This window comes from Varroa jacobsoni, unplaced genomic scaffold (assembly GCF_002532875.2).
Source record: "Varroa jacobsoni isolate VJ856 unplaced genomic scaffold, vjacob_1.0 scaffold_1305, whole genome shotgun sequence".
NCBI classification, from domain to species: domain Eukaryota; kingdom Metazoa; phylum Arthropoda; class Arachnida; order Mesostigmata; family Varroidae; genus Varroa; species Varroa jacobsoni.
This window is the reverse complement of record NW_019214207.1, coordinates 83826-98504: the sequence shown is the minus strand read 5'-3', so window position 1 is coordinate 98504 and position 14679 is coordinate 83826. Positions and strand designations below refer to the sequence as shown.

General features: G+C 46.3%; 1 protein-coding gene across 1 annotated transcript in view; it reads left to right on the top strand.

Annotated features, from left to right (window-relative positions):
- The window catches only part of LOC111268643 (cell adhesion molecule Dscam1), a 110243-nt gene extending 95596 nt beyond the window's left edge, over window positions 1-14647 (top strand). The window contains exons 21-26 of the mRNA XM_086971759.1: window positions 3592-3870; window positions 4364-4651; window positions 5197-5394; window positions 6269-6403; window positions 6950-7039; window positions 11804-14647. Of these exons, the coding sequence (XP_086827885.1) occupies window positions 3592-3870; window positions 4364-4651; window positions 5197-5394; window positions 6269-6403; window positions 6950-7039; window positions 11804-11850 (1037 nt within the window). The 3' untranslated portion in view covers window positions 11851-14647. The remainder of the gene's footprint in view (window positions 1-3591; window positions 3871-4363; window positions 4652-5196; window positions 5395-6268; window positions 6404-6949; window positions 7040-11803) is intronic.
- Window positions 14648-14679: the final 32 nt, after the last annotated feature.

Here is a 14679-nt window from a genome sequence, read left to right as displayed (position 1 = left end):
CGGCCTTCATATGGAACAAACTGGTACGAGACGTCTATTCCAGACATTCCCTCGACCGCTCAGTTCGCAACTGCCGCTGAGGCTCCCCAGGCCTCGTCGGGCCCATCCGCACAACTTTGATAATTGCCGAACAATAACAATTAGACTGCAGGCTGCCTTGTTGCTGGCGCTACTGCCACCGCTTGCTCTTGCCTAATGCTACACCCCGTTTCTGTTCTATCTGAGCTTTTCCAACCTTTCGCCCTGCAACTGAACACAACTAAGGATTCCTCTTTCTACACAATTCTTTCCCAGCGATTCCTATATTGCCACTGGCTGGTTCATTGGCTGGTGCCGAGCTTTTAGTTGCACCTTTACAAGCCAAATTTCATGTTATTGTCGGCCAGAGCTATCTGCTGCTTGTATGGCAATGTACAAACCGCGACCGTATGCATATGCACGCGTAAAGTAGAAGTATGGAGAGTTATTTCTCTTCTCAACGTAATGTCGCCTGCTCCCGATGATCTTGCCACCGCTGAACGGAGTGCAAACCAAGTGGTCTCTAGAGTGAGACACGATGGTAAAGTTCAGTCATTCTGCACGGTCGGGGTGGCTGCGGCGAGCACTGTTGGGGTTATTCGTGAAAGCGTGCTCTGCTAGTATCAGTGATAGTGAGGGTAAGCTTGACAAGTGGGGGCGTTCTCATAACAGCCGACCAGCCCATTCAGCGTCAAGCCTGTTGGCCTATATCGTTCGGGTTGTCGGTGGGCGCCAAAGTTCGGTACAGCAATGGCGAAAGCGCTGCCAAAACGTCAACCGGCACAGTGTGACCCAATGAGAGCAGCATAGTTTGTTTGGCTCATCATCTCTTTTTTTCTATGGCGACATAATGTCGCTACTACGACAACGACGAAAACTATTGCTGCTGCTGCCCACGTGTGAGCAAGTCCTGGCCTCACCGCGTCCCGTCTGCGTCAGGAGTGCGCAGATTAGGTGGTCCCAAGAGGCTCGTCGCATTCGTGCGGCAGTGGACGACGCAGCGGCAGCAGTTTCTTTCCTAAACTTCTCTACGTTTCTAGCAACCTCCTTGGTTGCCCAGCGACGAGGGCGTTGAACAGGGCCACTATCCTATTTCTCTGGGCATTCGTTAGTCTGCCTGCCTAACGACCGCATGCAACAACGAAGAAGACGACGATGAGCACATCGAAAAGGGGTTATGTTCTTCTTTCGTTAGTTTACTTTGCTGACCATACTCACTACTATTTACAGTAACTCAACTAGCAGCTGGTAGAAACGTAAAACTATAGACTCTTTATAATCGTACCTTCCCCCGCGCTCACCGTCTGTACATCCCTGTCCAACACTCTTTTTCTCTCGTCTTGCTTCGCATTTATTACTCGTACCATCCTAGTACCACCATCTCGGTGGCTACTGACGCACTGGCTTAGCAAAGCAGAAGAACAGAAAACGACCCAATAGGCCTTTGAAGTGTACTTACAGAACGTTAACGGTCGGCACTTTTCATTCTTGGACTGATACGCCTGCGTGGAGATAGGCAAGATGTCGTCCTTCGCTCTCTATTTCTTCCTGAAAAGAAAAACGCTAATTCATATGGCCATCGATGTTTTATCGTGTAAGGACTAGTTCCGTTTTTCTGCTCTGCAAACTTTTCCTTTGGTTTCTTCCTGGCATAGTTCTTATTTTTGACCTATTGTTCTTATTGACCTATTTTCCTTTTTCTCGTGTTCCCTCCTGTGCCATGTGTGCGGTATATCTTAATATATATGTTGGAAATTTCAGCTGGTGCTGTCGCCGCCGTCATTATTAGTTCAGATTCATCCATATTGATCGCTATGTGATAAAAGTCGAGTATCTGAGCTAAGTGTCAATAAAAGGGGTGATGAGATTTCGTCGGCATCCAGTGAGAGCTATTTACTCCTCAAATCTAACGGAAAAAGCAGCGACACCAGCTCCGTACTCTTTTTCTTTGCCCTTCTACTCCCCCCCCCCCTCTCTCGTCATCTATGACTGCAACTAGCGGTGGACAACGGTGTACTCAACGAAAAGAAAGCCAATGGCGGCGACCGTACTTTTGCTGCCTCTCCTGTTACACTAAGGCTGGCGTTGTTTATGCTAGTGCCCTAGAAGAACTAGGGATGGTCGGCCGGAACCTCTCAGCCGGTCGGCCGGAACTGCTCGGCCGGTCGGCTAGTATAGCGGGCAAAAATGTCGCTCGAGGGGGTTCTCCAAAAAGGACATCTTTTTCCGCGCAGCCGGAAAACCATAGTGGCGTGGTCCCTCAGCGGCCACCAAGCTTCAGCCTCAGTCGCAGCGATTGCTTCCTTCGTTGTTAGGCCTTCTTTTCGTTCTTTTTCCTCCGCTTCCACCGCTAGCACTGCTCTGTTACTGCAAGGCAGAAACAGCAGCAGCAGAAACGCCCCCAGCATTACTGTCGCTACGACCACTACCAGTCGTGCAGTCCTCCTCTAATTGGTGCGAGGGCGACTACGACACCCCCAGCCCTTTTACTTCCAGCTTTTCCCCAAACCTAATAGCTGGCTCGCTAAGCAGCCCGCTTCTCCGCCCATCCTATCGTTTGGCTGTTCCCCCTTTTCCATCGTTTCTACTTACTTTATGGAGAGCTGCTACTTCCGCTGCTGGCTTTGCTTCCAACTAGCGCAACATCGAATAAAAAATCGCTCCTCGTTTTACCCACAACCTCCCCTACTTCTAATCCAATCCGTTCCACTCCCGTTTTAGCCACGTGACTTACCGCCTTGTAGCCCGTGCTGTGAGGCCTTTCCAACCGCTCGCTACTGCCGCCGCTGCCACTCTAGCCTCAAATCATAGGCGGGTATGCCTGACAGAACCTAGTGCCTTTCCACTAGTTATACGGCCGGCTTCCAAGCAATCGGTAGCCTAACGGGTAGCATTGGCTGGCTTAGGTTCTTTTACCCTGCATCGCTGGCATTGCCTTACTTGTGATGGTGGTTGGGCTTGGTGGTTAGAGGGGGTAGCAGTGGTGCTAGCGGCTAGTACGGCGAAACGTGGAAGGGGGCGCCATGGTCGGAAGGTGGCTGTAACGTGGTGTTCGGCGGTAATGGTATTATCGCTTGAGTGATCGTCGTAGTTTTTGGAAGCATGCGAGCCAAGCAGACGAAACGAGAGGGCATAGACGAAAAGCGCGTCCTAGAAGCACGATTAGTACAAAGAGGAAGACGCTCTGTTACGGCCTACTTTCCACTGGTGGAGCTGCCGCTCAAAAGCCATACCGCCCACCGTCAGCCATTCGATCACCGTAGTCTCTTGTCGTTATAGCGTAACATCTTAACGCCATTCTCGTCCCTTAGCTTTGAGCCGGCGAATGCGGAACAGTCGTAAGGAAAAGAAGCTCTAAAAAGGGGAACGGAAAGCGAGGGACAAAAGTGAGAAAGAGCAGGAGTCATCACAAAATATCAATTGCAACTTGGCCGGTGTAAAAGTGTTATATTTTTTCAGGTATAAGTGAACGAATGGATGCACGGCGTACCCGCGGGCAACAATATAACGTAGAAAGTAGAGCACGTTTTTGCTAATAGATGTTCGTTGTATTTTTGTCACTCTGTCTTTTAGCGCCACCAACTTCGCCATCTATCGATGTGGAGAGTGTCAGCGCCACAAGCGTGATTATTCGCTGGAATCCCAACCAGCTTGCGCCCAACACCGACTATTCGCTTAACTATGCATCAGACAAAAACGACTGGCGGAAACTAAAGCTTTCGGTGGATCAGGCAACACACGTTGTGTCCGGGCTAGCATGCGGCACCTCGTACCGCTTCTACGTGATCGCTTCGAACAGCCTGGGCACGGGTGAACCTGGCGTCGAAGTGCAGATCCGCACCCAGGGAAGACGTAAGTACCTGACTGACCTGAGCCCACATACGCCCACCCTCAAGATCCAACTGCCCACCAACCTATTGCTCAGACCATCCTTCTCTCTACCCACAGCAGATCTTCTCCATCCTTTTCCTTGAAGGCCTTACTGACACTTTGCTGTGAAGATCTTTTCCCTTCGCTTGATGACCTCTCGCTTGTACCGGGTCCACTTCCTGACTGCCAGGACTGACGTTCATCCGACCATTCTAACGGCCGGGACGCACTACGCTAAGGGGAGGGAATCGCAACGCAAAGTAGGAAGAACGCGCTGAGACCACTAACGTAGTGTTTGAGAAGCGTTTAGCGATCCTCAATCTGTCGGAAGATAGATATTGCTCGTTGAACTTTAGATGATCGTCTTCCACATACAGGCGTGAAATAATATCGCTTTTACCGTACCTTTTCCGTCCCCTTTTTCTCTGATCTGCTTTTCTCTTTTATCGGACCACGCTGGTTGCCCAATCGACAGCGCCAGTTTCCCCGCACAAGCAGTTTATCGTTCCCAACACAACGAGTGCCACGCTACTTCTGGACGCCTGGCGTTCAACGGGCTGTCCAATCAATGCTTTTAATATTCAGTACCGAAAGCGCGGCAACCGTAACTGGTACATCACCGGCGACACGATGTCAGGCTCGAGTGACCGGTACACCATAGCGCAACTAAGCCCTTCGACGACGTACGAAGTCAAGGTGGTCGCTACGAGCGACGCAGGACCCACTAGCCAAGACTATCAGTTTACAACGCTGCCTATTGGAGGTGAGTCTGACTGATTTTTCTTACATATAATGTTCTATTTAGACCTTCTTTAAACAAGATATTTAGGTTGATCTATCAGTGTTCTTCTGGGCCAGCCGATCCACCGGTCGCTACGAAACCCACTCAGATAGTGTGGTCCCCTGGACCTTGTCATAATGATTCTAATAACTAGGTCAGGCCTTTTGACATGTTTTGCGGCAAATAAATACGGCCAACAGCAGAAGCCGGTAGGCATTATAACTAGCTAGATGACTGATTTACTGGTTCATTCTTTTCGCTTATCCTCTCTGCGTTAAACCTCGGTCGGCGCGATAGATATACAGCTTTTTTTTGCATGATCGATTTATTGGTGTGTACGTCCGTCTATTTGGCTCGCTGCCTGTCTGCTCCCGTGTGCTCTATGTGCCCGAGCGCCACTGATCAGCTCGGAGCCATCTTTCCTGTGGCGAACATCCAATAATACTTGTATCGCATTCGTATGTGTTTTGATCTTGTTCATTTATCTGTGTGTGTGTGTGTGTGTGTCGATCTGCTATCCATTGCAGTGACCTCGCTGGAATCGTCCCTTCAGGACTACTCGGCGTCATCGACAATGGCCCACAACCGATACACAACCATCATCGTACAGGTTTCGCTGACAATTGCTATCACGGGTGGCATTTTCCTTTTGTGTGCGCTCGCATTGTTCTGGTACAAAAAAAAGAGTCAGGTCACCAACTCTGTGTCCACGCCGCAGTTGGTCCGTAAGTACTACAACAAAACCGGCACCGTCCCCTTTAAAATACAGCGCCACAATACAATCTGTAGAGATACAGCCATACACATACCTACGAAAGCCACTAAAATGCCAGTTGTTTTTTTTCACACACGCTTCGAAAATGCCCGATGGCCACGGATGGTGAGCCAGCCCACTTGACCGACGAGGTAACCACTACTTCAGAGCGCGAAGCATGCATAGGTTGTCAAGTGACAACTTACAAGTCGCGGAACAACTCAGAATGTATCATGGGCCTATCGCACATTATAACCCTGCCTTTCAGCGTCAGTAAGAGACCAACTGGCCCACGCCGTGGGAACCAGGCCGAAGACGACGGCAAATTTTTACGTCTGTTCCTAGCGCTAATCAGCTTTCAGTCATCTCTAGCTTGGTTCATTTTACGGATGCGTGGCAAAACTTATCTTTTACAATGTAAAGGTAAGAACGTTAAGCTGAGTGAGAAGGCAAGACTGCAGAGGGACATGTGTTACACGAAAGCAAGGGCTAGCCTAGTCAAATTGCGTCTGTTGCACATTGTACACTGACAAGTATGTGTACATATAAGTGCCGTATACTTAAATATCCAGATACGTGTATGTTTGAATCCTCAAGTGTATGTGCACACACACATACCTACATGTACACGCGCGTCTTCCTACAAAATAACCAATACAAAGATAACCAGGACCAACACAAGAGCCACTCCTGTGCCAGACGTTCGGTAAAGGTGTACGTCGAAATAATGATATGGCTTCCTTGTTTCGCATCCCCCACCACTCCCCGTTCAACAATTCTTTCTAACTGTTGGTGATATTTTCTCATTTCTTTGTTTTGTTGGTTTGGCTGGCGGCATTTTTCAGACAACAAAAGAAAGCCAGATTTCACGGAAGATTTTTACCTGTTTCAAGAGGTCCCGCATTTATCTTCGAGCAAGAGATGCAACGTTCCGTACCAGGACACCGAATCGCCCATCATGCAATGTGTGCATAAGCAAGGTAAGTGAGACAAGGCGGAGTCGGCCAGCCAAACTCACTTTTCTTCTTCGTTTTTCTTCGCCTTTCCCTTCCCTAGTCTTTGTTTCCGTTTACATACCCGTACACGCCATAACCGCACCGATGATATCGCAACGGGGCTAAGCCTCATCATTTTGTATTGCTGTCGCCACGATTATGCTGCACCCAAGGCGTTCGGTAAGCGCATGCAGTCTGTTCATGTTTAGTTCGACAAAAGAGAACACGGCATCTACACCTTAAGATGTATCGTGATGCATGTATGCGACGTCTTCCCCTATATATATGTACATATATAGCATGATGATATACTTGCGGCATTCAGCGCTCGTCTGGTCGGTGCGATCACGCAAAGTCAGGGATCATAGCCATTTGATGCCGAGTCGGTAATGCTCCTTGAGCAGCAGCGACAGCGGCACGGAATGGCGAAAGTAAGCGACTAACAAGGTAAATGCCTTTGAAAGAGCGTTTTTTTTTTTTCTTTAAAACGGAATAGCGTTTATATGTGTTGATCCTTTCTGGTGTTTGCAGACGACCCGAAAATGTCGTCTATGGGGGTGATGGGCCAATGCGGCACGCTCCACAACGAGGAGCATATCTATGCCACAGCGACGACACCAGGTAAATTTCCGGTAGAGAAACCAACACCTGAAAAACTAAATATAATTTCAATCAATCCCTAATTAAATTATCACAAAAAAAGTAAAAAAGACAAAGATAAAAACCCAAATTATTAAAACATTATACAAATGCAATGCTATATAGAGCAACGCGTAAAAACTAGGTCTAAATAAACGTAATGAAAACTATGTTAATTTCAGCCAATTAGTTCACAAACATACAAATACACAGTAGTGTAACAGCGAAGTAAGAGGGCTTAATAGAAACAAAGCATCCCAGAGCAATCTTAAATTGCAATTCGTCCTAACTGCTACGACCAGTTAGTATCTAACTCTATGCTACGTCTAAATAGTCAGCCTTACAAATATACCTTACAATTAGTTTGAAGAAGCACTTTCGCTCGAATTCGAGAAAATAATTGCTGGCATAGTAATGAAACCAATGGATGGTAGCGGTGCTTTAGAATTAAGCTATCTTGAAATAATCATTTCCGCAAGAGAAGTTCGCCATACAGGCGCACAAAAACAGTAAATGATATAAATTTGACTAGGGTGAACTGTTTAGGCTGAATTTTGAACTTACGCGTGAAATTCTCATCTGTAAAGTTATGTTCGGCCACTCTAACCAGTTCCATACTCCCTGTTGTATTCCCTGATACATTCCCTGCACCGACTATAAGTTTTTCGGGGTCGACTATTGTTTAGAATGATCATTGGATCTATAAGAGAAAGAAAATGAAACTGGAACTTAAACTACATGGCAGAAGTAGAATACTTTGGAGGCGTGACCAGAGCTGCGTGACCGCCCCTAACCTCATTTAGGACAAACGATTTTGTTAGAGAGCAAGACGTACCAGACTCGCTTCAGGCAGGCCGATACTGCTTTTCCGTTGCCGTTTTTATGCCGACCCCGTTGCCCAGCTTTTGCTTGCTTTACTTGCTAGCTAAAAAGCTTTGCCCTGCGCTTGTCGTCTTCCCATACATACCCTAGGGTGCTTGATCTGCGAGTGCGGAGAAAGGGGTGCTAAGGAATTGGTGGGTTTAAGAGGTGAGCCAGCAGTCAGGAAAGCCTATATGACACGTCGGTCCATTAGGGGGAATCCCAATAAACAAAACCAAGTAAAGATGGAAAATCGGTGAAGATGGTGGCATAGAAAAAAGCACGTATACCTCAAGCAGCAGCAGCGCGGCGACAATAGTGGACTCGTGGTTTTGGCTAGCGGGACGGCTAGTCTCTTGAGAATTCAATCAGAAGCAATAGTTTGGTGCCCCTGGTGCTTCACCATAGTCCTCACTGTAGCAGATACGGCGTTGACCGTTCGCCGTGCGTATGTGGACTTTCGACGCTCGCAAGGGAAATAGATGGCTATTGTGTACTCTCTCTTCAGATGTGTGTGAGCTGCTCTGCATATGTGAAGCTGTACCGTGATACTTTCTATGTATATTGCGTAACTCGCCTAGTTGAATACGAACGTCAGCACGTTCGAAGCACATTCAATCATGGGTCAGTTGTTTACGGTTGTGTAGAAAGATCTAATCGCATAAACACAACCTCTGTTGTGTCGCCATTCATGTATGTCCAATCCTCGGTTTTAAATCGAGTCTCTCACTTTAGTTTTAGTAGCAATTGGATGCTTAGGCAATTCGTGATGCGGTGTCTGCTAGGTCCGATGAAGATTGCGGTTCTTCATCTTCTTCCCGAGACTTGCGCATACGGTCGGAATAATTCCTATTTGAAATTAAGATACTACTTAGGTTGACCGCGCCGCATTGATCGAGTCGTATGTGTTTACTTCAAAGGTCAGTTTCTGACCACTTCAAGATATCTCCATACGTCTTGTTTAAGGTTAAATCAGACACTAGCAATCTCAGAATTCTAAAGATCTCAGGAATAATTGCCGGCTACAGCAGTCACTTTTCCGCTTTTGAAGCTTCAGCTACCATTGAGCTTCTTCGACCCAATTGAAAAAAGCAAATGAATGGATACGATAGAAAGTAGGATCGCGCGGTAATGTATACGTTCCCTTCTTCTAGATATTGCAATGTTCTGTCTGTTCTGTATTCTTTATATGTTTTTCGTACAGAAAGATATGTTTTGTTTTACAGATGCTTCTTATTTCTGTCTTCCGCAGTTGATCTGCTAGCTAAGGTGGACTGAAGTTTGCGCCGTGTTCAGCCAACATCGTCCTTCTGTCAATAGACGAAGCAAACCTGTCTTTGTTGAGTTACCTGTTTCCGTTAGGCTTCTGCCTCCTCTTCCTTCACTTAACCGCTTCCCCAAAGCTAGCACGAGCTAGCCACCGCAACAAAGCAATATTCTATGCCCATTTGCTTCCGTGTACGTGCATGCCCCACTAGCTCCATCGAAGTTGCCAACAAGAACCACACTGTGTACCGCATTTATTCCCAGTCCTGGCCTGTGAACGAGCCGACGAGCAGTTCTGGAGTGACACAGCTCTATCGGCTACATCTCCCGCAGCATCAAGGGAAGCACCAAACAAAAACCACAGTCCCACAGCGCTCCCCCGAAAATACGCCATACGCCGACCCAGTTCCTGTATACCAATTTTTCCACCCCTCACAAAGCTTTGTTTCTGATGCTGCTACACGACGTCCTATGTGTAGTACGTCCTGCCATTCTGGCTTCGCCCTTGGCAAAGCAAGCCATCCTTCCCACCTTTTCAACTGGTTAAAGGAACGGGCCCAGTAAGGAGTACTCGTTCGCTTTGCCGTGTGGCATAATCGTGCTTCGCTCGTTTGTTCACTAGCCAATAACTACTGCGACCGCCACCGCCGTCGCCCACCGACAATGCTAGAGCAAGTGGTTGCAGAAGGCAAAGCAGGGCAAAGATGGAGAGACTGATATAGAATGAGGCGACGGACCGTCGGCAGCAACGCATATGGAGTTGCCTGCGCCGTTGCCACATAATCACCTAATCGCGTAATCGCCGAGGTGTTTGCCTTTATTAGATTTGTGAATTTGCTGTTGCTGGCACTAGTAGAACGGCAAGAGGATACCCTCATCTTTCTCTAGCAGCAACAAGCACGGCCTAGAGTGGCAAAACCGCCGCCAATACTTATTTGATCCGCAAGCGGCACTAGTCGAATCGAGTCCTTACCCAGTACCACACTAACCACGTAGAATGAAAAAACGGACTTACAGAGCGGGAAGCTGGCTATGTTACCGGCAGCTGCAGGATATGCCATGAGCACATCAGATTTAGCAGCAGTAGCAGGAGAATCAGATTTAGAAAACAGCGAGAAGGGGAGAAAATGCAAGAAATCCAAGGGAAAGCATGAGCCGTGGGTGGCAAAAGGGATAAGCGCGAAAGAACTAAGGTGAAAAAAGAGAGAGAAAAAGGCGGAAAAAGATCAACGGCAAAGAGAAGGCAGTACAGTTCTGCATTCGGCTTTTCAAAATCTTTCCAGCGGTCCGTACAGCGGTTGGCCGAATACACCTCGTTCGCTTTGGTATCCCACTAGTCACCGAAACCCTGGCTTTACACGCTGTCGCTGCTGTCGTGATTCTTCAAAGCCGCCCGTCTTGAATATTTCACAGAACCAGCCAGGGGACGACGCTCGAGTTTTCGGCAGTGTAGCTTATAGTACGGTGTATCGCCGCTGCTGCTGTTATTGTCGCTGTTGGTACGTGCGCGCAATGCGTCGGAAGTTATGCGCCATTTCGTCGTGCAAATCATGTGTATGCAAGTATAATGCGTTGAGGCACGGTAGAAACGTAGTTGGTGTCTGTGGTTCCTTCGCGTTAATACCGCTAATCCTAACTGGGCATATGCGTGCAACGAATGCTGTGATAACATCCATTTTGCGATGTCCGAACAGGATAAAGGGCCCGTGTAAGCTAGCTTGTAATACTAACTGCGTGTACATAGAGAAAAAGAAAAGAAAACAGGTAAGCGGTTGACGCACACGCCTGGCTCTTATGTGGCACAGCGACTGGCATTGTAAAGTGATATTTTATCAAGCTAAGTGCCTATTATAGTTATTGCATGGTCTCCGTTAAGAGGCTGGTACCTCTGAGAGCTATAGATCTGCAGCAAAATGACTCAGTTATTATACCGCTTATTATTGTTACTGTTTTTATAACTGGTGCGCATATTAGAAGGACTCGAATCGCTTTTTCTGTGGTATCGAGAAAATTGAAGCTTGAAGTAGCAAGCGGCATCACGAACACTTCGTAGTGCGTAGCCGCAATGATCAGCTTCTAGCTGAAGCCAAACAGGCTAGATAGTATTTGGATAATTTTTTCAGCGTAAACATTCTGTCGTCAAATATGCTCACTGTCGAGATGCTGAGCTGTTCAACGGGCGAGCCACCATTACCTGATTGATTCACTCAGCGAATTCTCAACGAAGCTGATATTTTATGAATGGTGTAGGAAAGCCTTTTTTTTCTCAAAAAAAAAAAAAATAAAAGCTTCGTTTGTCTGATTTCCCAGTGAAGGATGAGCCGACGTTTCGTAGGGAGCCCGGGATTCATACATCTAACATTATTGTATTACAATACATCGTGTTACCGGCGAGTTAGGCAGAAGCCTGGGCTGCGTATAGAAAAATCGGCTTTAAAAGGAAATTCCAACATAATGTTTCTCTGCTTAAATTTATTGTTGAAAGCGTAAGGTAGGTTGCCTTAGATAGAACTACCAATAACTTTACAGGAGCGCTATGTACGGCCGCGTCTTCTTCGACGAGAGCGAAATCCTAGGCAAAAATTTAACGATTACTTCATCACTTCTTCACTCTTGCAGGCTTCCACGGTCTATCGCAGCAGTTGACGTGCTCCACCCGTTGCTAGCAGACGCTTCGGCGGCCGACGCTCAAAGCAATGCTCGCCGCCACCTCGATCAGTCCGCCGCCTGATGAGAGACAGGTGGATCAGATGACTAATTCACACACGGGCCTTTTAGCACATGTTGACCCGTTGGTACAAGAAACCACATTTAGTGGCCATCTATGAACAGAGATCACCTTGAAGAAATCTAGCCAACAGTTCTATTCAGATATTCCGGTAATAATAAGATCGACAAAGGATGGTTCGCCGTTGCGCAACCGATCACCGCCCGCCGGTGGAACCGTCGCTACGTTTCAGATAGTTACGGAAAGTAACGCTCCTTGTTGATCCTATGTGAAATATAGTAATATTCACTGCAGATACGGACAGATGATTGAGGCTACAATACTACAAGCTCCTTAAAGCAAGATGTAATAAATGCGTCCCGTGTATTTACTGTATAGAGGGAAACCGAGGGAAAAGAAAGAAAAAACAAGGAATAACATACAATACTCCACCAAAAGTACTATTGGAGTACTGCAATGTAACAATGAAATGAAGCTCCTGTGCTGTGGTTTTGTTACCTCAAGCTATTGGTTTTTATTTGACGGAAGAAAAAAAGCTTGACGGTCACAAAAAGACCCGGCCAGGCCGACAATGACCACACACGTCTGGACAACAAAAGGTTTAAAGAACTTACTGTGTTATTATTTTAAGGGCGAGCTTTTACTGTGAGATGTATAAAACGTGGTATCAGGCCCGGCGGTTAGTTGTCTGGTTCAGAAAATGTGAATGAAGACGCGATGTTTTTAATGCTCCACACCGCCAGTTATCTCTAACCGTACGAAATCTACGCTACTAGCATAGCTGTAATAACCTAAGGCACAAACTAGGTTTTTTGACTGTTGTCAAAATCACGAAGACACAAAGATGTTGAAAAAGATTATTCAAAAGACAATGAGTCGCTAACAAATGATGATGATGATGATAGTAATAATAACAATAAGTCTGTATGCGAATAAACAACAGAAAAAAATCGAAATGACACTGTGTGACGACGACGATGATGATGATGATGAGCTTTATGAGTGATGACTTGCAAAGGATGAACAAATTATGTGTTATGAAATAGAAGTAACAAATAGGCACATCAAAAGCGAACGGTGTTGATGATGAGGTACTAGGACAATGAGCTCAGCAAAGGTTCACAGAACGACCCCAGACGAACCCACGACATTTTTTTAAATCGAAGTAGTTTCGTAGTAGTTTCATGAGGTGCGGAGTTGTGCGTTGTGTATTATGTCTACTGCCGACTTCGGCTACTGAGTTTACGTGTGAAGATGAAACACCGGTGGAATATAGGAGGCGATAAAGGTCGACCGGACTTGTTACTGTAGTTCAAAATGATGGCGGACTAGTGGCCCGCTAAATCTCAATAACATATGCAGCGAATCTTCAATAGCAAAAGTACTTTTTTTATCTAGAGTAGTATTAGAGGTCAAAAATATTAGGCATCTGAAACAGGTGTATGTAGCAGAAAAAGCGTAATAAACGAACTTTAGTTCATTACCTTCCCTGGTGTGACAGGAACACGGAGGTAAAGAGAGTGTACATGTAATTCACTGAGTTAATTTTGCTACCTTGTCATTGCTACCTTGTTAACGCTGTGTACCGATTTTAATCTGTTTCTGCTATATGAAGCCAGCGCGCGCTTAGTATTTAGAAAAACAAAACGTGATGTCACACAGAGTAGACAGAAGTAGTACGCCAACGCAAAGCACACAAGTGTCTACCAAGGGACGCATTCGTGAGAAGAAAAGGAAAGCAAACTCCGTCTCGTAGATCGCCGCTTGCATCCGCACTCCTCTACACTTTTTTCGTGTGTGAATTCTTTTTGATAGCGATTTAGCAAACTCCTCGATTCGTTTTTCCCAGTTATCTATTATTTGTAATGAACAAAACCTCAGGAATAAGTTGGAAACCTATATATGCCCCCCGTTAACGTCGATCCGTGCGACTATCAACCACGAAAAGCGGAGTGAAAGTGAGGCGTACGTGACAATTAGCATATACGTGGAAGAGCTGATGAAGCCGTGTGAAGCGTCGGCAGACGGACAGCTACTGACGCCCAGTTGTGCTCAGGGATACGCAAAGCAGAGAGACGCCGACACACACACCTGAACCAGCAACAAGGCAAGCAGCCATCGTGACGAACCCTTGTTAAGTATTGGGTGTGAGCATGTATGATTGAATTGTCTATATATTACGTGAGACTGCACAGAGAGAATAACTAGATTAGCGTTTACGCGCGCGTCAGGCGGTGAAAGATTTTGTGAAATCAGAGGGTCCCGGTAACGTGTTTTGGAGGATTCCCTTAAACGTGTGGATTCAGTCGAAGCAAGAATCTTAGATGGGTGGATCGGTAGAAACAATCCATCGCGACTCTCGAGGCTATGAGGGGGAGATGCAGGGAACGGAACGAGGGGTAAGGTTAAGGAAAAAGAGGGCACAGAAAGAAACAAAGAGAGAAGGACAAGGAAACCGTTGTTGATAATTAAGGATAAACAAATTAAAAAAAATTATAGCCTTCCTGCGTGTATATACAAGCAAAGATACAGGGAGAGAGAAATGATGAGAAACAAGAGAACGACACCCTGACTAAAAATTACGGTGAAGAATAAGAACGATGCGACGCGTAATATTGAGGGTGTTGAAAAAGACAAAAAGGCAAATGTAAAAGAAAGGAGTATATACGAGGATAATATAAAGGAAATGATAAACAGAGTGAATAAATGTTTATAAATTGTTTCTATAAACTGAATCTCTTATTATTATTTTTATGATATGCATAAG